The 25,774-nt window shown below is 41.7% G+C and overlaps 1 protein-coding gene and 1 long non-coding RNA gene across 2 annotated transcripts; one reads left to right on the top strand and one right to left on the bottom strand.

The window, feature by feature from the left end:
• On the top strand, positions 1-21,385 carry LOC121061620 (fructose-1,6-bisphosphatase isozyme 2). Its single transcript, XM_040540744.1, has 7 exons — positions 1-254; positions 3,068-3,230; positions 4,173-4,265; positions 10,025-10,165; positions 11,350-11,487; positions 18,128-18,247; positions 20,698-21,385. Exons 1-7 carry the CDS (start codon positions 82-84, stop codon positions 20,890-20,892), a joined length of 1,023 nt encoding a protein of 340 aa, XP_040396678.1. The 5' UTR covers positions 1-81; the 3' UTR covers positions 20,893-21,385.
• On the bottom strand, positions 16,975-25,774 carry LOC121061621. The gene is made up of 4 exons (XR_005815183.1): positions 25,482-25,774; positions 19,467-19,666; positions 19,206-19,349; positions 16,975-18,236 (listed from the first exon to the last, which is right to left on the bottom strand). It is a non-coding gene; the product is annotated as an uncharacterized LOC121061621 (long non-coding RNA).

Here is a 25,774-nt window from a genome sequence, read left to right as displayed (position 1 = left end):
AAAACAGCTGCCCGGCATCTCAACACAGCAAGAAAGTGCCCAACCCAGCCGAGAGGATAGGGACACTGGTACCCAGCAAAAATGTCCGACAAAACCCCCTTCGAAACAGATATGCTGACACTCACGCGGTTTGTCATGGAAAAGGGACGGCGAGTCAAAGGAGCCACCGGGGAGCTGACACAGCTGCTCAACTCCATGCTGACTGCCATAAAGGCCATTTCCTCTGCAGTCAGAAAGGCGGGCCTTGCCCACATGTGAGTCCTACTGAGACATACGGGGAGGATGAGGAGGTGGAGAGGCTCCTGCTTGCATTGCAAGGCTGGGAAGAGGGTAGGGATGTTTAAGTGTATTGCAAGTGGCTGCAGGCAGGAGGAGGTCAGGGCATGGGTTGCCAGGAGCGGGAAGCGGAGATCTCTCTGGAGCACTCCAGTATTGAGCACTAGATAGAAGCATAGGCGAGCTGCTGTTCTGCAATATTTTACTGCTAAATCATGAGTCAGGACTTCAGGGCGCCATTCACCTCATTATACCTTGTAAAGGTTGATACTGATGTATTTTTAAATTTACTGTGAATTTGGAGAAAAATGCACCGTGATATTTTCTGCTAACAGCCAAGCACAGTGCTGAGTGGTGCAAACAGATCTTGGCTTGCCTTAGGAAGCTGATGTTCTGCCTGACTGCAGTGTAAGTCATGCTCTGAAGCAACAACCCTGCAAGAAATGGCATATGCTGTCATGCATGGGTACACTTACCCCTCCCTCCTCAACTGGTGTCAGCGTTACAGATGGGGAGACTTAAAAGGTCTTATATGAAAAGCAAGCAAAATAATTTGGCATGTAGTGGTTTGGAAAGTAAAAATTTACCTTAGCAAATCCTGGAATGACTTGAGCTGTTCTTCACACAGCCAGAAAAAAAAAAACAAACAAACAAACAAAAAAAAAAAAAAAAAACAAAAAAAAACCCACCTCACTATCAGCCTTTTTAATGGTGATCTTTTAATGGTGATCTATCAGAAGCAGCTCAGGGAGCTGAAAACTAATAAAATTATGTATTTAGAATATACAGTTGTTGTTTATGTATTAAAGTATATTTGTGCACACTCCTGTGCATGTATATATGCATGTATTTGTAGAAGATAGGGAATATATATAAGAAAGACGATGCTTGTCATTTACTCCTTTCTAATTATTATTATTATTATTATTTTCATCTTGTGGAAACACTGAAATGTTTTAACACCCTGAGTTTGTTTTTTTTTTTTGTGCTTCTGCTGCCTATTTGGTCAAAACCCTCAATGATCTTTTCCAATCACAAATTCAATGTCTCAGTACTACCATACTCACTTTATGGGTGTGGACAGTAATTTGTAGAGAGACGTACCCAAAGTTAGCAGTGGCCTCATGTTCCTATGCCCTGACTGTTAAATTGTACTTTGTAGTTATTAGGTGAAGCTGAGCTGTTTTTTCTTCCCATTTTAGAGGAAATGTTGCTTTTACTTATTTTTTATCTTTCAATATACAACTTTGTATTTATTTCATAAGTGGGGAGAACTACTGCTTAATAGACTGGAGGCGGAATAGCCACCTTGCCTACAAGACACTACTACTGCCTCAGTGCTACATGAATCTTCCCTTCAGAAGGAAAACACCCATTATGTTAAGAAGTAAACATCTTTTTCTACAAACAAAAATTTTCAGGCAATGACCAAGAAATATCTAAAATATCCAAACACACAAATGAGAAACCTGTACTGTTCAAACTGCTGCTGCAACCATGAAATTTTGGAGATTCCTGTGGCAAACTTTCAACCATGGTGTCTGGCTTGCATCTGTCTGCACTTATGCCTTCTTCCCATGAGCAAGAGCTGGGACCTTATCATTAAACAGAAAAATGCAGCTAGAGAGCTCTGATTTTTCTGGTTTCTCCAGACAGGAGAATGTGAAGTAACTTATTTGATGCTTAATAGTGCAGTGTGAATTTTTAACAAATTTGTCATTCAAAGGTGAAGAAGGTCTTTAAAAAAAAAAAAAAAGTCATAAATTTGGGTTGGAAACCTGCCTGGAAACATACTAACTGGAGACTGGATGTTTAGCGTGCCCTAAAAATCACATTCCTTTCCAGTATCTTAAACCTGGCACTCCAAAATGCAAATACCTGAAAAACTCAATACTTCTGAAAAGTTCAGGCAGATCTTAGCTTTAAATAAGAGAAAAGACCTGTCCCCCACAAGTCAGGCCTGCTGCTGACCAACACATAGAGATTAATTAGTTGTCCCCCTTCCCTTCCTTTCTTATTTTTCATAATGAATAAAAATGCAATATATATGCCCTGTATGTTTGCTTATACTTCTGACATGCCCTGACCACACGCATCAGGTCAAAATAGTTCTTCCTCAGCTGGAAATTTCAGACATATGTATTACTATGTACTACATAATTAATATGCTACTAAAATCAGAATATAGAATAGAAGCGTCACCGTAAACCAGCTGAGGATCACCAAATAAATTAATCTGAATAAAATCCAGAGGAGCAGTTTAGCGTGTGAATCCTGAGGAGCATGTGGAAATATCAGGGGTTGTCTTCAAGGCTTCTGGTTTTGGGGTGGCTGGGGACTGAGGGGGCGTGGGACCCTCCCAGAGCTCTGAGCAGCCATATGAGCTGCTCCAGCAGCAGAAGGTGACACACAGTACGTGTCCCTTCTCCTTCCCCAAAGCCACCTCTGGCTGCCTCCTGGGGCTGCCAGCAAAGCCTGGCACCTGCCAGCTGGGCTGCAGGCTCTGCTCCTGGGAGGAGGCTTGGAGAATGTCCAAGCAGGAGCAAAAGGACCCTGATGGAGCCCCAAAAAGATGCCACTGCTCTTTCCCTTGCTCCTGGACGCTTTTGTTTTCTAGCAGCAGCAAACACCTCCTAATGCATCCCAATGGTTTAATCCAAGGTTAAAGGTGTGGGAAGATGAGAGGAAGGAATACCTGGCTTGTATTTTTCTAAAAGGTCCCCTCGCTAGCGCAGGTTTCTTGATTTTTTTTTTTAATTATTATTTATTTTTTTTAATCTATTTTCCCCAGGTTTGGCATAGCTGGCACCGTGAACGTGACGGGTGACGAAGTGAAGAAGCTGGACGTCCTGTCCAACGCCCTGGTGATTAACATGCTGCAGTCCTCCTACAGCACCTGCGTCCTGGTCACGGAGGAGAACAAGGAGGCGCTCATCACCCCGAAGGACAAGCGGGTCGGTGCGGCTCCTGCCTCCGCGGGGTGTCGGCTCAGGCAGCAGCAGGGGGCACTCGTGTTTCAGGCATGAAACCCGGCCCGGGTCCCCAAATCAGCGCTTCCCGGGGGAGCTCGGAAAATTTGCGCCATTGCTGAGTTGTTTTGATTAATAACTGAGGTGGATGGCGTGATTTCAACAGCTAAAGGAGATGTGGAGGGCAAAAATTAGTATTAAAGTTTGGCGAAAGGGGAAAATAATTATTTTGGAGCTTGTTAGCACACCCCAGCTCCCAGATGTAAGTGTACTATTACAGTCCTTGGCCACTGGGGTTCGGGGTTCGGATTACATTAATATTTAGGCAAGATAAAATGAGCTGAGAGGCTAGCAGAACTGGGTTTTGCATTACACGGCCGGAGGAAACACCTGACTGCTTCATCAGGGTTCCCCAGGAGGGGATCCTGTTGCAGTGACACTACTCGCACCGATGTAACCTACCCTTTCCCCATGATATTTTTCTTCTGCCCTCAAACTCACAGTATCAGTAAGTCCTGGTTCTGAGTGTAACAAAACAAAACACATTTACTCGAGCAAGATGCTGGCCTCCAGAACGGCTGAACCCTTTGCTTCCAAATGTCTTACACCGCTTGGACGCAGAGGACTTCTTTCTGCCATCAGCTTTAGTGCTGTCAGCAGGAACGTGCCCTCTCCTGTTTCTTTGGCGGGGAAATATGTTGTACTGCAGGTCCAGGGGAAACATGTTGTACTTCAGCACCGGGGGAAACATGCTGTACTGCAGGGCCAGCTGGGTCAGCAGCGCAGCCTCCTCCGGCGAGCTGCACCACGTGTGCTCGGGGGGCTACACACAGCCACAAAAACACAGGGGTCACCAGGTAAAAGGAAACAGTACTGCAAGACAACACTATCATTTAACGTTTCCACTTCTTGCCACTTCTGTTTTAGGGTAAATACGTGGTATGCTTCGACCCCCTTGACGGCTCATCCAATATAGACTGCTTGGCACCAATAGGAACCATATTTGCTATCTACAAAAAGGTAAGAGGACAAACAAAGCACACGTGGCAAAGTTCACTTGGTCAAAGCAAAATGGCTTGGGTGTATCAGCTTGCTTAGCTTCTTTTGTAGGTCCTCCAAGTGTCTTTGGGCTCAGCAGAGCCTTAGAAAGAGTAGAAGAGGTAACACTTGAGATTTACCTGTGCTAAAGAGCTTCCCGAAGTCCCAGGGAGTGTGCACTTGGTCCTTGCTAGGTGGCATCATTTCCTTCCCCCAGACACACAAGCATTTAGATAAAACCACCATCAGACAGCTAGTCAGCTACTTCAGTGCGGTTTTCCTCGCTGCAGGAGAGCCGAGATGTGTCGTGGTGTCACTGCTGGGCTTCCCAGCAGCTGACCGGACCCTATCATGACTAGCATTGTGGTGGCCTCCTGGTATGAGTTTCTATGCCTCTTGCAGATGGGAGCTTGAACACACGCTAACAATGGAGGCCACCTGAAGCTGGAGGAAGCAGTCACCTACAGCCACCAGGGCCAGCAGGTCTCCCCCTGTGGGGTTGCACAGAGCAGCAACTGTGCAGCGAATTAACAAACGTTAATAGCTAGAGTCATGCCAAGTCTTGTGATTTGATTGCTAATCTCCCAGCAGTTGGTGTTTTTCTTAATGTCTGAGCTCACACTCAGATGACTATGGGAGACCCTCAGCCATCATTATTTTGAAGCAACATTTAGATTTCTCATGACTGCAATGAAATACTTGCAGACTCAGATACTACACTTCAAACGCATGAAGATACACTTTTAAAGTCCTCTCTCATCTTTTAACTCATGATTTTCCAGACAGTTCTTATCTTTGCATTTCTCATAGATGAAACACTCACCATCAAGCATATGCATTTACTGGTAAACCAAACAGCCACAGCTCAGTCTGAACGGAGTCACGGCACAAGAGAAGTGCTGGCATATGGCTGTCCATGGTGTCTGTGGTTAGTGGATTCAGCCCAGGCCAAACCACGCTGTCTGAAACAATGCCTGTGTATGGCTTGAGGGGCTGCTGCTGGTGTATCTAACATCCTGATTTTCTCAGGGAAGAGAGCTTAGCTGTATAGAGGCAACCCATGCCATATGCCTTTATGGTAAGCAAAGGGACCCTCAGCCCTTCCATTTATCCCTGTAAAGACAGCCAAAAATACTACAGCACCTCCCTACTTTTAAGATGGGCAATAGCTGTGTTGTCTGCTATTAGTAGAGACAGTAGGCACAGTGTCACAAACATTTGCTTTCTGTTTAGAAGTGTGTTTAGGTTACACTGCATAAGGTTACACTAATATAAGGGCAAATGCTCAGTGTGATTCATATAGCATAACAGGTTGAAGTACAGCACAGATTTCTCTGTCATCTTTAGCTCATCTGTTAAGACATGTAATGACTATGGACTGCCCAGCCTTCCCTAGGATTCTGCTTCAGAATAGAAACATTTCCCAAAGAACTCAAGTCCTTTCAAAGCACTCAAGTTTTCAATTCATTTTCTGATCTCTCTATACTTGGTGTTGTTCTATTATGTATTAATATATTTGTTGTAAATACTGTTTTTAAGTTCCCATTTTTCATGTGGGTAGGTATACTTCAACACTTCAGAAAGAGAAAATTATGTTCCTTGGTACAAATTCTTCATATCCAAATAAAAACACTGCTGCTAGGATGAAGTGCAGTTCTTCAATTACAAGAATAACCTATCAATTTTGCTTGGAATGTTAGAAACAATGTGGCATTCACAGACTTTCACGGGGATAATTCTTGACATAAAAATGTTAATTCTAATGTAGATGGCAATTAATGTGACTTTCTTCCAGATAAGACAATTTCTTAGCAACGTTGTTAACTCCAAACACTATTAACTTAAAACCCTTCAGAATAACTAAATAATTATAAGGGCTTTATTAATTATTGCTCTAGGAGAGTGTCAAGGGAATACAAGTGAGATGTTTATCCCAATGAATGAGAATCATTTAAGAACTGTGCACTTAGTCACATGGCCTAAAATTTTGGGTAGACCTGTGTGGTGCCAGGAGTTGGACTCGATGATCCTTATGGGTCCCTTCCAACTCGGGATATTCTGTGATTCTGTGATTCTAAGAAAGAAAATATAAGTTTATTTAAAACCATACAAAATACATGAACCTTGTTTTGGAAAAGCTAGAACAATTCAAATTCCAATGGATGATCCTCGGCATCTGTCTGATATTTGGTACCTTCGAGTTCTCAGTTGATTGTATGGCTGATTTTCCCACTATGTCAGCACCTTAACCCCATTTCCAAAGGCACGCACTGCAGAACTGAAACATTAGCTTGAGGATAATCAACACTTTTCCACCAAGGCCAGACTTGGACAATACATTTCTAACCTGAAAATGATTTGTTGCTCCTGATCCAGGGCCACCACTACAGCCCCAGGTAATATCACCTCCTGCCAAAAAACACTAAATTTGTTTCTTAGAAAAAACACCAGGAAATAAATTCCGCCTTAGGTTTATTTCATTTCATTTTCAACCTGGCTTTTATTTTCTGAAGCATGTGTGTTATTGTTAAAAAGACCAGAAAAGCCAGAAAAATTGGGCTGAGGGACCGAATCAGCGGAAGCCAGGGCAAGGGATAGGACCTAGACAGTCACTGCCACTGAAGTGCTCTTAGCTGGTGGAGTGTCAGTATTGTGGGGATAATAAGAATTTTTCCCTGGATTCCTCTTTATTTTTCATGCCACTGAGCTTACTCAACAACTGTCAATTCGCTGCCAACATACATGCTATGAAACTCTGCTGCTTTGTTGAATTCTGTTTTAAATTTGTAACATTACCCAGTGCGTCAGATGGATTTTCTTCCCCTCCTCCTCCATTGTCATTAGGACAATACTCAGCTCACACACACACACACACACACATGCAGACACATACACTTCATGTTGTCCCCCATGGAGAAGGTATAAAAATTCAGAGCAAAAGTAATGGATATTCATGAAACACGTGGTATGAATGGAGACCTGGAAACCAAGACTTTCTAGAGCTGCTCAAAGGGCTGATGTGGGCAAATCACATCATGTGGTAAATCTTACATGCAAAAAATTTCAGACTCAGGTATCACCTGAGGGTTCCCCTATAGCTAGACTCTGTGGAGCGTCTTTCATCTGCTTCATGAGAACAAAGGGCTAAAGTGGCTGTCTCAGAGCTGACAGAACTTTTCTGCAGTCCCCCTATTTGAAAGACAATGCCTATTTCAGTCATTTGCATAAAGACTTCTAAAGAGATTTCACTACCTCCATCTCATAGTCAAAATATAATAGAAAGGAAATCCATCTGTGCACCAGAAAGAAGTGAAAATATTCAGCAGTTAACAGAGTCAGCTTAAATCCCTGGTTTGTCCCACAGTACATGGCACTTGGCAAAACTCCTGCAGTGTTAACAACGAAATAACAGCTGATCAGTAGCTTTTTTACATTCCAACAAGCTCTGCAAAACATTTGTTAGAGACTGAACTTTTTTCCTTCCTTTTGGAAGTTGGCTCTTGGAAACATTGTTGTGAATGAAGATGGAAAAACAAGTGATTTCTGCCCAACTGTCCATCTTCCAAGGGAGTTTTGTTTGTTTGTTTGTTTGTTTGTTTTGTTTTTCAGAGTGGTCAACAAATGTATGGTTGCTGAGCCATATAAACCTAGAAAATGCATTTAAGTGATAGGCCTGAAAAGCTCACCTTAGAAAAATGTATTTTAAATCAACTTCATATGTAACCTGCAGCTACACATACTGTATACACAATTTGTTTGGTAAAACACATTTCTTTTGTAGTTATACAAAATTAAATTGTTTTCATGAGGAAAACATACAAAAAGCTAGAAAAAAAACATAATATGTTTGCAACTCGTTGTGTAAATATATACTTATTTCTGTATTTAATGTTACAAACAATTAGTTTACTATAGACAACCATTGCTTTTGGTGGTGACATCTATGTGCCATGGGGATATAGTTTTGAAAGAGAAGATGCTATGCAACATGTAATAGTTTTTTCTTTAAAAAATTGTTTAGCAGAGGATTAATAACTAGTCAACTGGCAAATAAGCAGTATTCATAGCTCTGATGTACACAAACAGGCATTTTAATGACTTTTCCTTCATTACATGCTCATAATCTTTCTGAATAAACACTTGGAGATAGAATGATTAATTTTAAGGGACTGCATACCAGGTACATTTGTACGTCATATTTCAGCTCCCATGAAGAGCTGGTTAGCAATTCTTTTTTTTTCCACAGAAGAATTTGACAAAATAATATTTAACAAATGTGAGCAAAACATAGCTAAAAGCTCTGTGAACTAAAGTAGCAAATGCTTTCAGCCAAAATCTTTCAGCTGAAAATGAAAACATTTTGTTGTGAAATTACTGTCCTCCTGTGTCTTGAAAGAACTTCTGTTGTCCCATGTGTCTGCTTTCCTCTAGATGTTGGCATCCTATGATGAACAGGATCCTCAGCTTGCCCTTACCCCTTCCACCTTGCTGGATCCTGTTGGGCACCCTGAAGGCTTCTTGCCAGAGCAGAGAATTTTTCTATTTTTTCTGGGGGGGTGGTTTCCTTTGGAAATATCTCTGGAAGGCATTCTTGATCTTTTAAAGAATTTACTCAGTGTTCATGAAATATTTTATTTGCTACACACAACAGTCTCTGCTGACTTTTATTTATTTATTCATTTTTGGAACAGATACTCTGGGCTAGACCTGCTATTTCTATTTAGCTGTTACTCAATCTCATTAAACCCATGCAACTACTGAGAAACTGGATGAATTTGAAATAATAAGGTGTTAAACGAGGGCCCCAAGAAAGTGTCTGAGGGGGATTATCACTTTAATTGCCAGAGAACCAACTTCAAAACATCCACAGAATCTCCACCACAAATGGCAAACTTTTTAGGAAGCATTAGTATTCCCTACCCGTTTTATAGTCCCAAGAAGTGCAGGTTGGAGCCAGATTTCCCAAGTACTCTCATGAATCTCTCGTAAGCTATGGCTGAAACACACCCCCAGAGCTGGCTGGAAATATTTGTACCAGGTCTTCTTGGCTATTCTTGTTCAGTGATAACTGCAGTGCTGAAAGGAAATGCGATACCAGATCAGATGCCTGAAGTATAATGGCATGTGAAAGTTCTGTGCAGAGCTGTATGTGCATACCTACACATGCACATGCATTACATACACAAAGGCATTTATTATATGCGTATGAACACTTATATCACTTCATTTGCCCATCTCTTCATCAGCACAGACCAATGCACAATTCTGGTTCTGCCGCGTCACACCCTCTGCCCTTTTATTCTGCTTTACTGGAAGCAATTTGTTTGCAAGCTATGCAGTGTTAATTATTGCATTCCCCTCGCAGTTATTCCCTCAGAGTGGTATCAGTGTGATAGCTTATGTTTGAATTTACAGAAAATCAGTAGCGCTGTTCTGTCTCAGATTTCTGATGATCTTGACTTAATACAGTAGGCTGCAATGCTAAGGTATCAGTTTTGTGGCAGGTATCATACTGATCGCATGAGATGTATGAAATGACAAACTCCCCATGTCCTGTCCCAGCATGCACATTTGCTTGCACCAAATTTGCCCTGAACTAATGAGAGCAGTCTCTATTTTGATAGTTTCAAAGGCTTGGGTAAGACACCAAAGGGAGGTCTGCTCCAAGTTATTATTTAAATGTCGTTTTTACTGTTTCTCGTAAGTATTTAACCCTCAGTCTAATGGTAATTTTTCCATAGGAAACGGATGACGAGCCCTCTGAAAAAGATGCTTTGCAGCCCGGACGCAATATTGTTGCTGCAGGCTATGCCTTGTATGGCAGCGCTACGCTGGTCGCCCTCTCCACAGGGCAAGGAGTGGACTGCTTCATGCTTGATCCGGTACGGTTGTAGTGTTGGAAACATTGCCGCTGTCTTTTAGAACTTCCCATGCTTGGGTCTACTCGTTTTTGTTACTTCTTGTCTCTGCAATCTAGGCGATCTATGCCATTCTGTTTTCACTCTCATAGCATCCCACAGCTATCTTACTTGCACGTAATCATGTATGTTGGTTGCACTGCCTCTGTTCCTTTTTTTTTTTGTCCATTCAGTGAGTGAGAGTTTAAGTTAAACAGTGTTTGAGACCTTATTCATTCAAGTCAGGCTGCTGGTTTGCACAGAGAAACACTTAAAAAAAAATTACTGCAAACAGTGCCTTTGCTTCCACTTGGAGGATTCCTGCCTTTTTTTTTTGGTTGTTGTTGTTGTTTTTGCTTCTCTGCAAAAGGACTCCACCATGTTCAGTGTTTAGCCTGTGGCAAGAATCATTCCCGAGTTTGTTTTAGTTTTATGGTGAAGTCCTTTAATCTGCATACCCAACAATTTGCAAAAGCTGAACTGTACCCACACAACCAGACTTTTGCTGCTCATTAAAGCTCAGCCCAGGAGCCTGACAAATGTTACTGGAGGAATGTGAGAAGGAAGCTGCTCGTTTTAGAAACCGGCATGAGATTTAGCCAATAATATAAGTTGTTTTTAATAAAAGGGTGCATTATTGCCCAAACGCCTTTTAATCTTTGTAAATAAGCTTTCTCCAGGCAGGAAGAACTGTGAGCCGAACTGATCTGGTCAGACACAGAGGGAGGAAGGTGGATATCACACTCCAACTGCTTACAGCAGTGCATGCGAGGATATGATCGTATTCACTTTAAGATGTTTAGTCAAGACAGTCAAGAAGAGTTTAAAAAAAATAAAAAGCAATTTCTTCATTTATAACCTCATGATTTGTGGACACAAAGATCTACAATCCATCTGCTTTCAGGGTTGACTGGTGTTCATTTGATATGCTAACTGTTGAAGGCAAACTTCTTTTTGTTTATGCTACTAATGTAACAAGTTTTCATGAACTTAACACAGATTCTGTGCTTTCTGCTCTGTTTGAATACTGTGAAGTTATACACAAGACTGGTGCTGAAAAGACCAAGCTGTGCTAGCATTTCTGCCATCTCTGGTGTGACAACTGTTACGGGAAGTCAACAAAGCGTTCTGGTGCCTGCTAATAACTGATCTCCTCTGTTCTTCTGTAGGGTCTCGGTGAGTTTATTTTGGTGGATAGAGATGTTAAAATCAAGAAGAAAGGGAAGGTTTACAGTCTCAATGAAGGTTATGCAAAGTATTTTGATCCTGCAATGACAGAATACTTACAAAAGAAGAAATTTCCCGAGGTAAGAGAATATTAGCACTGTATCCAGTGTTCACTGGTAAGCACTACCTTCTACACTGTCCAGGCTAGTGGGAAGGGTTTTGAAGACATCTCTGAACCCAGTTCTATGTAACACTTCAGTGCTGTGGGTATGCCTCTCATGTGCTGGCTTCCAGTGCATGATATCTTTTATAACTTTTATAACTTTGTTAAATAAATTCATAGCTTTGTTCACCACTGTGTGGAGGAAATAAATACTCTGAAACCATGCAAGCAGAATGTGGGTATATAGAGAGAAGTATACCCCTGTTTTCTAGCGTATCTGAATATGAAGCTCAGTCATTTGTGAAGCTGGGCATTTGGGGCTAGATTCCACTTACTGCCCCATAGGTGCTTCCAGGGATCTGGGTGGCACCTCCATCATATTCCTCTACATGCTCACAGCTGAGAAATATGGCATAACTCTTGCATGGTCTGTTTGCATCACATGGACCATGAAACCACCCATAGGATGAAAAAAATAAAAGGGTGTGAGGCACAATTTCACCACCTTCTATTGTTAAGAGGATTATACTGTTTCCTCCAGAGAGACAGAGCTGGGAACATCCTGCGTCTGATCAATTTTCTTGTGAGAATAAGCAGCTCTGTATGGCCTGCAGTCAGGGCTAGGAGGACACAACACAAACTCTCAGTGTGGAAATATAAAAGCTCCCTGGAAAGTGTAGTTGTGTGACCAGTAAGTCATAACAAAATATGGAGAAGTGTAACTGCTCAGGACTGAACTTGGCCTGGAAGATGTTTTTCATGCTTTCCTGCTAGAAAAGCCCATGAGATTATTTTTTAAAGCTATTATCTGTCAAAAATTCTTGCACAGCACTTATGTAAAAACCAATGTATCCAGTAGAAAACTTCAGAGTGCTGTAGAATGGAAATGTAATGAGTAAGATTTCAAGCCATTGTTCTGTGAGAAGCTCCTGCTGAGCTGAAAATCAGAATTCACCACATTGGCTGTAGTGGCAATGCCGATCTCTTACCAAAGCCTCTTTCTTGTATTACTCACATTGCTGCTACAGACAGGATCACTTCACAGCATCCTGTAAATGCTCATTGAGATTATCTTGAAACTTCAATGTGTACTTTCAGACCAGCTATGAGAGAAGTGGAAGCCCACTACACGGCTTTCATAGTTCCTGAAAGCTGGCCCAGCTGGGAAAGAGAAGATCTGTGCTTCTCATTCTGCTCACATGATGCTGAGCTATGTATTTGGTGTAATGCACTGACAACAGGTTTCTTTGTGTTTTTTTGCAAACCACTCAAGTGTTTTAAAAATAAAAAAGCAAAACCTTAAACAAATAATCAACCTCAGGCAGAAATGATAAGGCTGAAGAGATTTCACACACTCCGTAGAAAGACCAGACAGAGATGTTTCACCACAGGCTCTGTGAGGACAGCTCTATCATGTGATTCACTAAATCCTTAGGTCAGGCATACAGAAAAAAAAAAAAAAAAAAAGATTGCAAACACTATTTAATTTCAAATCTGTGCTGTATTTGGGGAAAAACTATTGGAAGTGTTGTTGCACTACTGCTTCCAATCAGCAGAAGATATTTTTGTTACTTTAAAGCAAGTAGCACAGTATTCATAGGCTGTTTGGGACAGGGGAAGACTTCACAAGGGTATCAAGCCAAGCAGTGCTTTGCTGCTCCAAGTCATAGTGGTGTCTGTGTGAGAAGAGCCAATGCACTGATGTTATGGCCACAGTGCAGAAGGAAATCTGCCCATCTGAAAGCTTGCTCTGAGCTTGAGCTCCAGAAACAGCATAAATAGGTTCCTTGGTTTAGAAAGGACATTATATTCACATTGTGAGAGTACAAGAGAGAGGTGTTGCACTCTTCCGTAGCATAAAACCTGCTTCCTAGCATCATCTATAAGACATATTTATCAAACTTTCAGCTCCTGCTACAGCCCAGCTACAGCTCCATTGGTGGTGCTCCCACCTTCCTGAAGCCACAGGCAGAGCATTGCACAGCTGTGGTCTGTGTCTCCTTCTCTTCAGCATGCAAAAGGGCAGTGGGGAGTACCTGCTGGGTGCCCACCACGTGGATAGCTGTGACCTGAGGGAGGACTGACTCCATCTCCTGCTGTGTGGGGCATGGGAGGCCCCTTCTCAACCAGGAGGACCACTCTTACCCTATGGCCTTCTGGCCACTGTAAGCCAAGAGACAAGGCACCAAATTCAGCTTCTTGTCACTTTGTCATATTCTCTTTTTCCTTTGATCCAAACTCTGTTTGCCCCTTCCTGAGGTTCTTGGTCAACATGCTGTTCAGATGACTCTCTTAACATTGCCAAACAGAATTGAAAAGTTAAACATTAAACAGGAAAACCAAGTGCAGTGTTGCTCACAGCGTATCCCATGATCTGTATCACTGTCACTGATGACCAAACATTAAAAATTGGCCTTTTATGAGGAGAGGAGAGATTTTCCCTTACTATCTAACAGCAGTGTCCCAGACTAGATGATAGTCTGGACCACAGAGCCATGTTGACTCTCAAAGTTTCTTGTGGCACACCACTAAAAAAGCATCAGATCTGAATTAAAAGCACTAAAGAAATGCTACTGTTCTGCAGATCAGCTGTAAGCCCCTTACCATTGTCATGCAGATCTTGGTGGGAAATATTTTTCCAGTCAAATCTCTTCTGGAATGACAGTCCAGCGTAAAGGTAATTTTTTTTTAAGCATCCCAAAATCTCTTATTGCTTCAACAGATGAAGAGCAAGCTGCTATTTGTAAGGCTTCCTTCAAAACCACATTTACTTCAGCCTGCACTATATAATGGCACTATTGTGCCAGAAATTGTTTCTGCAAAAATTTTAGTCTAAACATTTCCTCCAGTAATCCTCTTAGGTCTCTAGCACACAGCTGGAACTGGTTCACTGACAGTAGAACTCTGAAACATGCTGTGGCCATCTCTATACTTTGCTGTTCCATTTCATTTTTATCTTAACTTAGAATCGTAGAATCACAGAGTGGTTTGGGTTGGAAGGGACCTTAAAGATCATCCAGTTCCACTCCCCTGCCATGGGCAGGGACACCTCCCACCAGACCAGGCTGCCCAAAGCCCCATCCAGCCTGGCCTTGAGCACCTCCAGGGATGGGGCATCCACAGCTTCTCTGGGCAACCTGTGCCAGTGCTCGCCCCATCTGAGTAAAGAATTTCTTCCTTACATCTAACCTTAATCTACTCTCTTTTAGTTTAAAACCATTACCCCTTGTCCTATCACTACACCCCCTGACAAATAGTCTCCCCCCCGCCAGCTTTCCTGTAGGCCCCCTTTAGGAACAGGAAGGCTGCAATGAGGTCTCTCCAGAGCCTTCTCTTCTCCAGGCTGAACAACCCCAACTCCCTCAGCCTGTCTTCACAGGAGAACAGCTCCAGACCCTCCTGTAGCTTTGTGAGAAGCTGCGTCCTATCGCAGCTTGTTGGCTGAGAGCCATGCAATGGAGACTTCTCTTAGCAATGACATCAAAAACTTGCCATCAAGAGCAGGAAGCTTTCTTCTGCCAGTCAGCCCAGCTGTGCCCAAGTGACATTAACAAATTAAGAAAAATGTTGTGGTTTTTTGTTACCATAACTGTACAGAGAGGGAGGGATGCAGATTGTTGCCATAGTCTGTAGAAAAGACTTCTTTCCCCTCACTCTCCTAGTCATCATAGTTATGCAAGAAAAACATGGTCTCATTCTGCTGCAGAAGAACATAGCTTTCAGAAATCAGTAGAATAAGTAGGGGAGAAAATGACTTCCATCACATTGTGAAGAGAAAAAAATCAGAGGACCTGTCTGTTATGAGCCACTTTTGCTTCCCTGGGTTAAGAAAAGCAATGCAAAGGGTGAAACCAAGAGCAATCACAAGCTTCTTCAAACACCATGGATGCAGGTGAAGGGAACATCGAGGTTCTCCAACTCTTTCATTAACATCAAAACACTACAAAATGCTCACTGGGCAAGCACACTATTTGGCACTCTTCAGAACTTGGGTTGAATTTCCCTAGCTCTGCACTTTTGTTTGAGATGAAAGCCTGGGCAATATACCAATAAGCATGCAACACCTATTAACTTTCTCATCTGTAAGAAAAATGTCTGACTGACCAAACTGGGGAAACAAGAACATTTCTAGTAACTAAAAGGATTATTTATCCCTCCTAAGCAGGTAGCTGGATGCTAAGGGAAGTGAAAATTCTATTTCAATCAGTGGTTGAAGTGACAAATCTATAGGAATGGAGAAATTTCTTTCTCAGCACAGTCTCAGTAACACAGTTGCAGTGTTTCTAGCAGATTGAATTTATGTCAGGGTAAGAAGCAACTAAAATTCTCAGTGGCCTCTCATTATCTTCAATTTACACCACCCAAACACACACAAATTGTGCAAATCATCTGCTTGTGAACAGGAAATCCAGCACATCCCAGTGTCTGATGGTTTGTACACAGGTGGCTCAGCTGTGCAGCTCATGCTCAGTAAGTAGTATACTCGTGTGCTGCAGGTTCTTTATCTGATAGTGTCCTAAAAGCAGTGCTTAGCACTCTGTTTCATGGTCCGCTTGTGACCAATACCCTATGACTTTTCCTAAAGTTTAAAGAACTTTTCTTAGAGTCCCCTTCTGAAACTGGAAAAAAATAACTCTTTCTTTGTCTGTATTTTTAAAGATAGTTTTAGACTATAATCATAGTTTTGCCTGAAAATTATCTTTTCCAAAACTGCAAAAGTACTTTTGGTCTCTCTTTAACAGCTCTAAAGGTGCTTTTTTTCTGACCTCAGATTTTTACAGCTGCAAAGTCACAAATGCAAACAGCTGTCAGGTCAATAAGCTGTCATTGGAAGTCTAAATAATTATTTAGGCAAAAACCATGGAAATTTAGGGAGCAAGTACTTGACAGTGTTATTCAGTTGTGTCTGGAAGTAATAAGACCAAGAGCTAGGTTTAAACTAAACAAAAGCTAAGAGCTCCAGGCTGTGTGTTATCCATCAAGTCTTTTATACTTTGTATTGTCTTCCTGTGAATTTTCAATAGTTCTCATCTGTACAGGCAAGAATTATAGAAAATAGCAGAAATACAGTTGAACAAGGAATATCACACTGTCTGGAACAATTCCATAGTCCAATTTTACTACCAGCTGTAACAAAGATCTAAGTCTCATATGTAGTGGCTTAGGACTCGAGTTCCTAGTGTTTTATTGCATTAGGCTGTGTAACTTGATGATAATCTGTTCCCATTTTAAATGACAGTAAATATCAAAACTTCATAGCTGCGTAAAACAGTTAGATAAAGTGATTTCAAAATAGAAAAATACTTTTCTTTATCTGTGGTTTTCCCTCCCACTTGTGGTTTTCCCTCCCACTTGTGTGTTTTGTTTTTTTTTTCTTTTTTTTTCTCCCAGCTAACCTCATGATTTTGTGGGGAAGGGTGGCTGACTTGTGACCTGTTCTTGGAGCTGGCATTGTTACACAAGTTCTCTCTTTATATGTTTCTCTATAACTAGTACTTGCACAAGGCAAGCCTTGTAGAAAGCACTGAGATATTCTGAGATATTTTATTAGACAATGGATTTAGCCAGACAAAAAACAAATAAACAAACAAACAAAAAAAAAACACTTGCAAAAACATGCAGAAGTCTTTTCAAACTTTTAGCATTGCAATACACAAATATGTATGCACATTAAATTTGCATGAAGCCTTAGTCTTTGTCAATTTCTAGGGGAAACCAAAATTCCACTCCTGCTTTATTGAAGACAGAGTGAGAGATATCAGAAGACCACCAGGCATCTTGGCATATTACCTCTCAGAAAGCTTTCCTTCAGTTTACATCTGTATTGTGTATCTCCCCTTCTTAAAAGTACAGTGATGCATCACTTTTCTCATGGTGGAGCTAATTTGGTGTATATTACTTCTATTTGTGCAAGTCACCAGTTGTTTTTTTTGTGTGTGTTTTTTTTTGTGTGTTTTGTTTTTTTTTCTCTATCTTCTATCTTACCATTTTTATCACTAGCAAACCTGAAACTGGTTGCCTAATAAACTTCCCTAATTGCTCTCACCAAAATGACCTCTCCTTTAGCAATATGAACTTCTAATCTGAGAGCAACTACATGATTAAATTCTTATTATCTCCCAAACTAAACTCCAGAATGAATGCTACAACCAGCTTCAAAACTTGAAAACAAGCCAGAGGGAAAAATCTGAGAGTCCTCTGTGAACTGCCTGGATGTGTAGTGAAAAGTGATATCCTTCCTTATGCCCCAGCTTAGGGACCTGTGGAGGATCAGAAACCAAATGGGTACTTTGTTCTGATAACAGGAAGAAGATTTCACTTACTTTTTCACTACTTGCTTTTTCACAGGTGAGCAGTTGATACAATATTGTTGTGCACTCAAATTACAGGCAAAGTGGTTTCCACATTTTGAGTGTTTCTCTTTAAAGCCCTTATTTTAGAACCTCATGATGATCACTAAGTCTTACAAAAGTAAGGCTGGTTTAGACATTTACAGTGTCCATACGCAACAATTGATTTAAGTAGCTTAGATACCTGGCTTATAACAAAATGACATTTTCCTGTGCTAACAATTGTCTAGCCTGGTAGATGTAATGCTCCATTTGTATGTCTTTCAGGATGGCAGTTCCCCATATGGTGCCAGGTACGTGGGCTCCATGGTTGCTGATGTTCACCGTACATTGATGTATGGTGGGATCTTCATGTATCCTGCTAATCAGAAGAGTCCTAAAGGAAAGGTAAATCATTTGACTTCTCTGGTAAACTTAGTCAGCTTAATACCTCCGATTTTCCTGTAAAGAAAATAGTAGCAGATATACAGGAATAGTTTAGATATATAAAGAGATAATGATTTTCCCATCTCTGGAGAGTATTGTTAATGGATATGATGGTCAGCAATCTAATTTAATCAAGAAAATTAGGCAGTTGCCAACATAAGCAAGAAATGTTCCTGTGTGTTTTTATATTAAAAAATTCCCAAATATTTTTCACTAAACCCAAGGGCTTTATTCATTTTTCTGAAGAAAATCATTGCTGTATCATAGAAGCCCACTGAGATACCTATGCACAGCTAGCAGATAAAACACTAAGGTCTAAGAAAGACCTTCACCCTTTTTACTGGCAGCTAGAGTCCAGAAGGGATATGCTTAACTACAGTCAGGGTTTTGTTCAGTGCCAGACATCTGAGTTTGCCTGTCTACTCTTTCCAAAGTGTACTGAGCTTACTATCACCAGCCCTGAAAACACAGGTTTCTACTAACTGACCAAAACACTCTGTCAGTGGAAGGAGTTTTTACTGAGACCAATATTCTGGGAAAATATGATTTCCCATTTGGGCACCTGTACAAAACATGCCATGGCTTAATGCAGTTCAGTGGAATGCAGTGACTCCACAGTGCAATGTTGTGACTCCATGAACATGCTGAACCATGGGCCGTAGTCAACCTCGACTTTTCTCCTGTGGCATCAGATGCCCTTACTATCGAATTTCTCAACAAAGATGTTTTAAAAGCAGTCTGAGTATACAGCTGACTTGTGGACTACAACTAACCTGCAGGTCACGCTTAGGAAATGAGTAGCTCAATGTGTAATGCATTAGTCATAGTGTTCTGACTCCAAGACCTTCTTCCTTCCTGGCCAACACCATGGTTGAAACCTTTTGTTCAATTGTTTTTATATGCCTGGTTGGATACGTACAGGAATTTACTTTCTTAAAACTACTTGTCCCATCTCTCACGCTGGAGTCAGAACACGCTGATGTCTACGGTTCTTTAAGGATGAAGGACTACTGGTTACATCCTGGTGAACATGTATTTATCAGAAGAGCAGCAGATCCAAGAGCTGTGGAAAATGAGGAGAACAGAAAAACAACTCTTTTCAGAATACACACCAAAAATGTCTTAATGTCTGTCCAGGCAAATTTGATTTCAATATTTGATACAGCAATTGAACTATTACCTGAAGAAAAACTGCTTTATTTCAGTCATGTAGTCACAGTGAAGAAAGAAGAAACTCAACACATGGTTCCATAGTGGTGCCACTGCTGTTTTCTGGCTCTTTCAAAAGTTGGCCGTACACTACAGAAAACAATGAGGGCTAATGGTCCCACTTTGCCTGTCAGGTAGAGGCCTTGTAGCAGAAACAGCATTTTGGCGGGCCTTAAAGATAAGAACGATGTTAATATGTGCTGTTTATGTTTGTGGTATATCATGGATTTTTTACAAACACAGTGATAAGGGAACTATGGACAGCAAAGTCCTGTGTCCACCCCTTTTCTTAATAATTGCATTCTGTTGTGCTTCCTTTTACCCAGAAAACATTCTGTCTCTTGCACACATGAAAAGACTTTTAAGCATAACATGAAGTAACATTATAATACACGAGTATGTTTTAGAATGCCAGCGAAATATTCAGCTAAATCTACAGAGGTAATGTCCATTAAAAAATAACTAGCTGTCATCTATATTCTTTTAAACACAGAATATTTTGGCACGTATCCTAAATAAGTTTGCATTCAGCTGGAACACAGGAACAACAGAGGCAACATTTTTAAAGCCATGAACAGATACCAGGGATCAACAGACTCCATACTAAAAGCGAAAACTTTCTTTTAATAATTACTGCAGTTACTTTCAAAACCAGAGTCTCTATCTGCATGAGTTCAAGCCACTAATATCTATTCACATTTCTGAAGATCTGCAATCAAAATCGGAAATTTGAAACTGGGAGCTTCAAGTTTCAAACTCCAAAATATCCTGACCAAACACAACGTGATTACCCCAAGCTTTGAGATAACAAATAAAACCTATACATATGAAGACGTTTTGGCTTTTCTTTCCCGGTATGGTTGTCTTGCTTAGCTGGCTTTAGTGCTTTGCTAATGTCTGTGGGCCCAACAGCTTCTTTTGACACTTTTGACAAAATACAGCTTCACTGATGATACACATCAGTGTGTCAGCTTGGAAACTATGGCACTGATGCTTGAGAGCAGGGTCAGTGCATTTGTCCTCAAACAGAAAGTGTGAAGGGAGGTGAAAGGAGGAAAGAAGGGACTGATGAGAGATACATTGCTACTTAGGTTAATTTTGTACTTAGGTCCAAAATTTGCCCAAATCACAGGCTACGTTCTGGTAAGACCTCTGATGTAATTACCCTCAAGTACAGTTTCTTGTTCCCTCTTCCTTTCTAGCTCCGACTTCTCTACGAGTGCAACCCTATGGCTTTCATCATCGAGCAGGCAGGTGGGATGGCGACTACTGGGACTGAGGCGGTGCTGGATGTGAAACCTGAGGGTATTCACCAGAGGGTTCCTCTCATTCTCGGTTCTCCGGACGATGTGAAAGAGTACCTCGCTTGTGTACAGAAACACCAGAAGAGCAGCTAAAGGCTTTTCTACTTCAGACCTTGCTCATCTGTCTTCAGTGTACAGTAAAAACAGTACCTTTCAGGATGGTGGAGTCTAGCATTTTAACACCCATCTCTCAGTGAAAATCCCACTTAATGAGGGCAAGAGAAATAGCGAGAATGGCTGATGGGAAATACAAAAGTTTCATTTCTCCTTGCAGACAAATGTAAAAATCCTCTAACTCTGATTTATGTGTTGCAAATGTAGAAACAAAGGCCTAATTAGTAAACAAGCTACTTACTTTACATAGTACTAACAGAAAGAAGGGAATGGTATCAGTACCCCTATCTGATCTGACATTACATTTTGGCATTGTTTGAGACAGGATTTTCATATAAACATTTGCAATGCCACTATCTGGATTTTCTTTTCTTCAGAGGTTTTGTTGCAGGTGCTTTTTATCTTGTCAGCCCTGAGAAGACCAAAAGTCTTGTGCTGTGTAATTAATAAAGATGAAAAAGCAGTTACATTGCAACAGAATTTCAGTCTACATGTGAACAGGAAAATGCCTGATGTCATTTACAGACCTGGAACTCTCAATGGCACAATTTGTAATAAACAGTTGCTGCAAATGTGACACTCAAATCATACACACTCCCATTTTATCTGTAATCTGCTGCAACAGAAGATCAGTTATTACCACAAAGCCATTGATACACCTCCATTTTCCTTTGCTTTGAAGGGTTATAATTTCAGATTTACATTTGCCCTTTTACACACATTATTTTACTGCTCCTAGACAACTCCTACTAGTGCCCTGCTGCCATGACTGACACTGCCTAAGGAGATATGGAATCAGCTGTGAAACTAGCAAACATTCATTGAGAAATAAAAGTAAAAATTATTAATTAAAAGAAATGTGTAAGTATGCTAAGCAATAGGAGAGTGAAAATGGAGGTTTAGGTCACTTAAAGCATAAGGCATACTGATTTCTTTATAACCCTCCTGTCTCTTACTGGTGTCATCACCTGGACATTTATTTGACTGTCTTGTCTTAACCAATTCCTGCCCCATCAGCTCATTTCCACCCCTGCTCCATTTCCCCAGCCATACTTGGACAAGACTTAAGAACTTAAGAACTCACCATGAACTATATTAGTACATGGACAGGAGTTAAAAATACTCCTGCCAAGAAACCCCAGTGGCTATTGCAAAGCTTACAACTATATTCTATTATTCATAAAGCCACAGGCTGAATAAAGACAGGCATAAATTTATACAGAATGGGTATTAGCGCATAGGCATTGTTATCACAGGGGTTATGGATGTGATTTCAGTACTGCTTCAGGTATCAAAGCACTCTTTCTACAGGTGTTTATCTGGTACTCTTTAAAGTTGTAATAGTGACATCCACCTAGGATCAGCAAGTATACCACGTACTTGTTTATTCTGTTCTTTGTCATGTGCTTCCCGAATCTCTGCTTTCAACAGCAAAACAGGCAACACTTAAATCTCAGAGAATGAAAAGGAAGCAGAAAAGGCTCGGAAGGTCTAGGTAATAGACAAGGCAACCTTATCACAGAAAATGTAATTGTGCACTCTGACTGTGAAGCTAGTGCACTAGTTTTCTTTTCTGGCAAACAAAACATGTACACACTGTATGTATACATTTATACTCATATATAGTCACTCACACCCCCCCCCCCATCTCGAACACAGGTAGTTGTTGGGTTCACCAGTTTATCAAGAAATTCTATCACATTTCTCAAAGAGGAAACTTAAAACCAAGCATAGTCTGGGGCTCATGTAGGAAATAGCAACACCTGAACTGTATCAGAAAAGAGACCACTTGTAAGCCTGCCTTGTTTCCAAGGGGCCAGGAGAGAGTGCAGGGACTTGGTACTCCCCAGAGTAACCACAGGGTCTCTAACAACTGTTATTAGAGACCTGCTGAAAGAAAGTTTGTGTTGTGGTGGGCACACATACTGTAGTGACTAAGATCTGTGCTTCTTTGTGGACAGTTACACCATTATATGAATACTGTGATGTTTCAGTGGCTTACAGTCAGCACAAACACACCGTAGCTGCCTTTATTTCAGCATGGTTTCATAGCAGAATCTGTGTATAATCCCAGCTAGTAGCCTTTCCATGACTTGTCTTTTTTTTTATCCCCCCCCCAGTATGCACCACAAGCACCTGTTGGCGCTGGGTAGCCGATCTTACAAACAATTGCAGTTCTGGAAGCTGTTGATGCTCAAATGATAAAGCTCACAGTTTGTGGGCTGCTGGGTGGCTGGTATGCAGAAAGAGATCAGTATCTTCTCCGAAAGGAGAATAATCTCATTTCAATTGGCAACCCATGCAAACCCCAAACACAGATTAAGCAAGCAGCAACTTTCTCTGGTGTGCACCGTGGTTTTTCTTCACCAGTGTCCCATCTGACCTATAGCACCCGCATGGTTCTCCTAAATATTTATATAGCTGCTGTCACATCTAGCACAACCCTGCCACTGGATGACCCCGTGGCAGGACAAGGGGTTACCACGACCCAGAGAAGGGCAGGAGGGACGAGGAAGGAGCAGAGCACCACCAGGAGGCAGCGGGCGTCGCTCCGGGCTGGAGATAGCATCTCTCACTGCTGGATCTGGAAGCAGCCCTCCTCACACCGCCAGGACGGGGTTTAAAGTTTCCCTTCCCAGTGCAATACCCGTTCAGGACATTTCTTCAGAGCTATCTGGCACAAACCGCAGGATGCCTGTGGTACAGGTACCTACAAAGCCCTTGCATTACTAGGCCGCAACTTCCCCTCATGGTCAGCTGTCAGGATGTGGGAGGGCATCCAGACAGCTGAGAGAATGAGAGACAGAATTTATTTTTTAAGAAGCTAGAAGCGATATTTAGTGATATGAGAGGTGAGAAAGGGGACACACCACCAGCTGCCTTCAAAGCTGATGGAGAACTAGGGAACAGAGCAGCCACCAGTGCTGACCACTGCTCAAGGCAAAGACACTTTGCCTCCACTTACAGGAGCAGCTGATGCTTTATATTACACCTCAGGCTGGCACCAGCATGACAGACACACAACCGAAAATCCACAAAAAATCAAGTATATGAAGAAACAGAACTGCATTTAAATATTAGTTTACACATGTTCCATTATATCATTTTTTAACTTGAAGCATTTTTTTTTGGTACAAATTTATACATAAACCAACTCCAGCTTGATTCCCTGATACTTTTGGAGAAGGATGTGGAAAGCAAAGTATAGAAGTTGTGTTGTACCAAGTTGACAAACATGATTTTCTTAAAGCGCTGTTTTCCTACTCGCTGCCAAACCAAATTCGTACTTCCAATGTCAGGACAAATTTTCACCTATTTCAGAAGTAAAATGAAAGTGAACTACCTACATCTGGTCGTATCCAATAACAGAAGAAAACACAGCAACCCCCGCCACTAAAAAATGAGCAGTGGTTTTGCCAATTACTTTGATTAGAAATTAAGTTAGCCTGAACAACCAGCCACAGAGAAGAACAGCAGGCCTTGTGACTGAAATCACAAGACTGGGGATTAGAAGGCAGGTTTGGGCTGGCATGGCTCCCAGCAGGCTGCTGCCCCACAAACCCAGCGTGGCAGGGAGGTGGCTGCGGGCCTGCAGCAGGAGATCACTGCTGCTCCAAGTCTCTAAGGGCACCAAACTATTCCCTGGTAGCAGCAAAATCTTCCCTGAGAAAGCAAGACAGCTGGCGTGGGGTTGCTCTTTGAAATACTGGATCAGATGCAGCTTTGAGCATTTACATCGAAAGTCTGTATTTTCTTTTGCTCTGCACAAAACATACGTGCAGGGAGTTCTGTTGCTTTCTAATAAATCCAAGTGATATTTCTGGCAAAATCAGGCAAGACTTTTTGTCATGTATAAAGTGGAAGCAGTATACCACAAGATGATTACAAAGAACAAGAAAGAGCTCTTTGTTTAACTTAATTGCATTACCCAGGTTCATAGTGAGAAAAGGGTGATCAGTACATATGGAACAGAAGAGAGAGATAAACAAGAGGAAAGATGGCAAGATTGTTAACTCCTGCATGACTTCAAAGACCTAACTGCCTATTTTCCAGAGATATCCAAGCTTTGAATGTGAGTAACACAGGAAGAAAAATTAACACAAAGACAGGGTCTTCATACAAACAGCTACTCAGAGGTACAGAAGCTCACACATTTTAAGGAGACAGTGCCTGCTGCTCCTTGTCATCATGGACAATGCTCAGAAATTCCATGCATTTCTACCAGAAAGAGGTTTTGTTCCTGCAAATACAGATTTTCTGATTATTTTTTTCTGATTCCAGAAAACATAAAAATAAAGACCTCAGACCAAGCCTGTGTTTAGATTACACGGCTCCACTGAACTCAGTACTTGATGGAACATGATAAATCATTTTTCCCTATGAGATCCACCCTGCAGAGTTGCTCCCACTCAATGCAATGATTTGCCTCACGGTTTTGCAGGATCTTGGTCATCAGAGGCCGAGTGGTTTTCTGGAAGCAGCTTTTACTGTTCTGTTCACAGCTATCGATTAAGGGAGTTTGGGGAGCCCGCCGCAGGGGGTGTTGGCCACAAGAGCTAAGGACTCACTTGTCGACAAATGGAGTTTGGCCTGAACGCTGTTGTCAGCTGCCATGCAGGTCACCCGGTATTTTATCACTTCTGAAGAGAGGCCTCCCTGGAGGAGATAATTCGCCCTCTCATTACACACTCAGCTGTGGGCTGTGCTGGGGCTGAACCTGCGGGCCAGCCTAATCCCAGCCCGGGGCACGAGGGTTCCCAAGGCCCTGTTGATCCAGCCCTGCGCTGTCAGCACATGCCCGGGAAAGGAAAGAGTCAGCTTGTCCCCACACCCAGCAAAACTGCAGCACTGCTCTCACCGT

Source organism: Cygnus olor, chromosome Z, assembly GCF_009769625.2.
Source record: "Cygnus olor isolate bCygOlo1 chromosome Z, bCygOlo1.pri.v2, whole genome shotgun sequence".
NCBI lineage: Eukaryota > Metazoa > Chordata > Aves > Anseriformes > Anatidae > Cygnus > Cygnus olor.
Note: the sequence above shows the minus strand (reverse complement) of the source record. Positions and strands in the feature narration are given on the sequence as shown.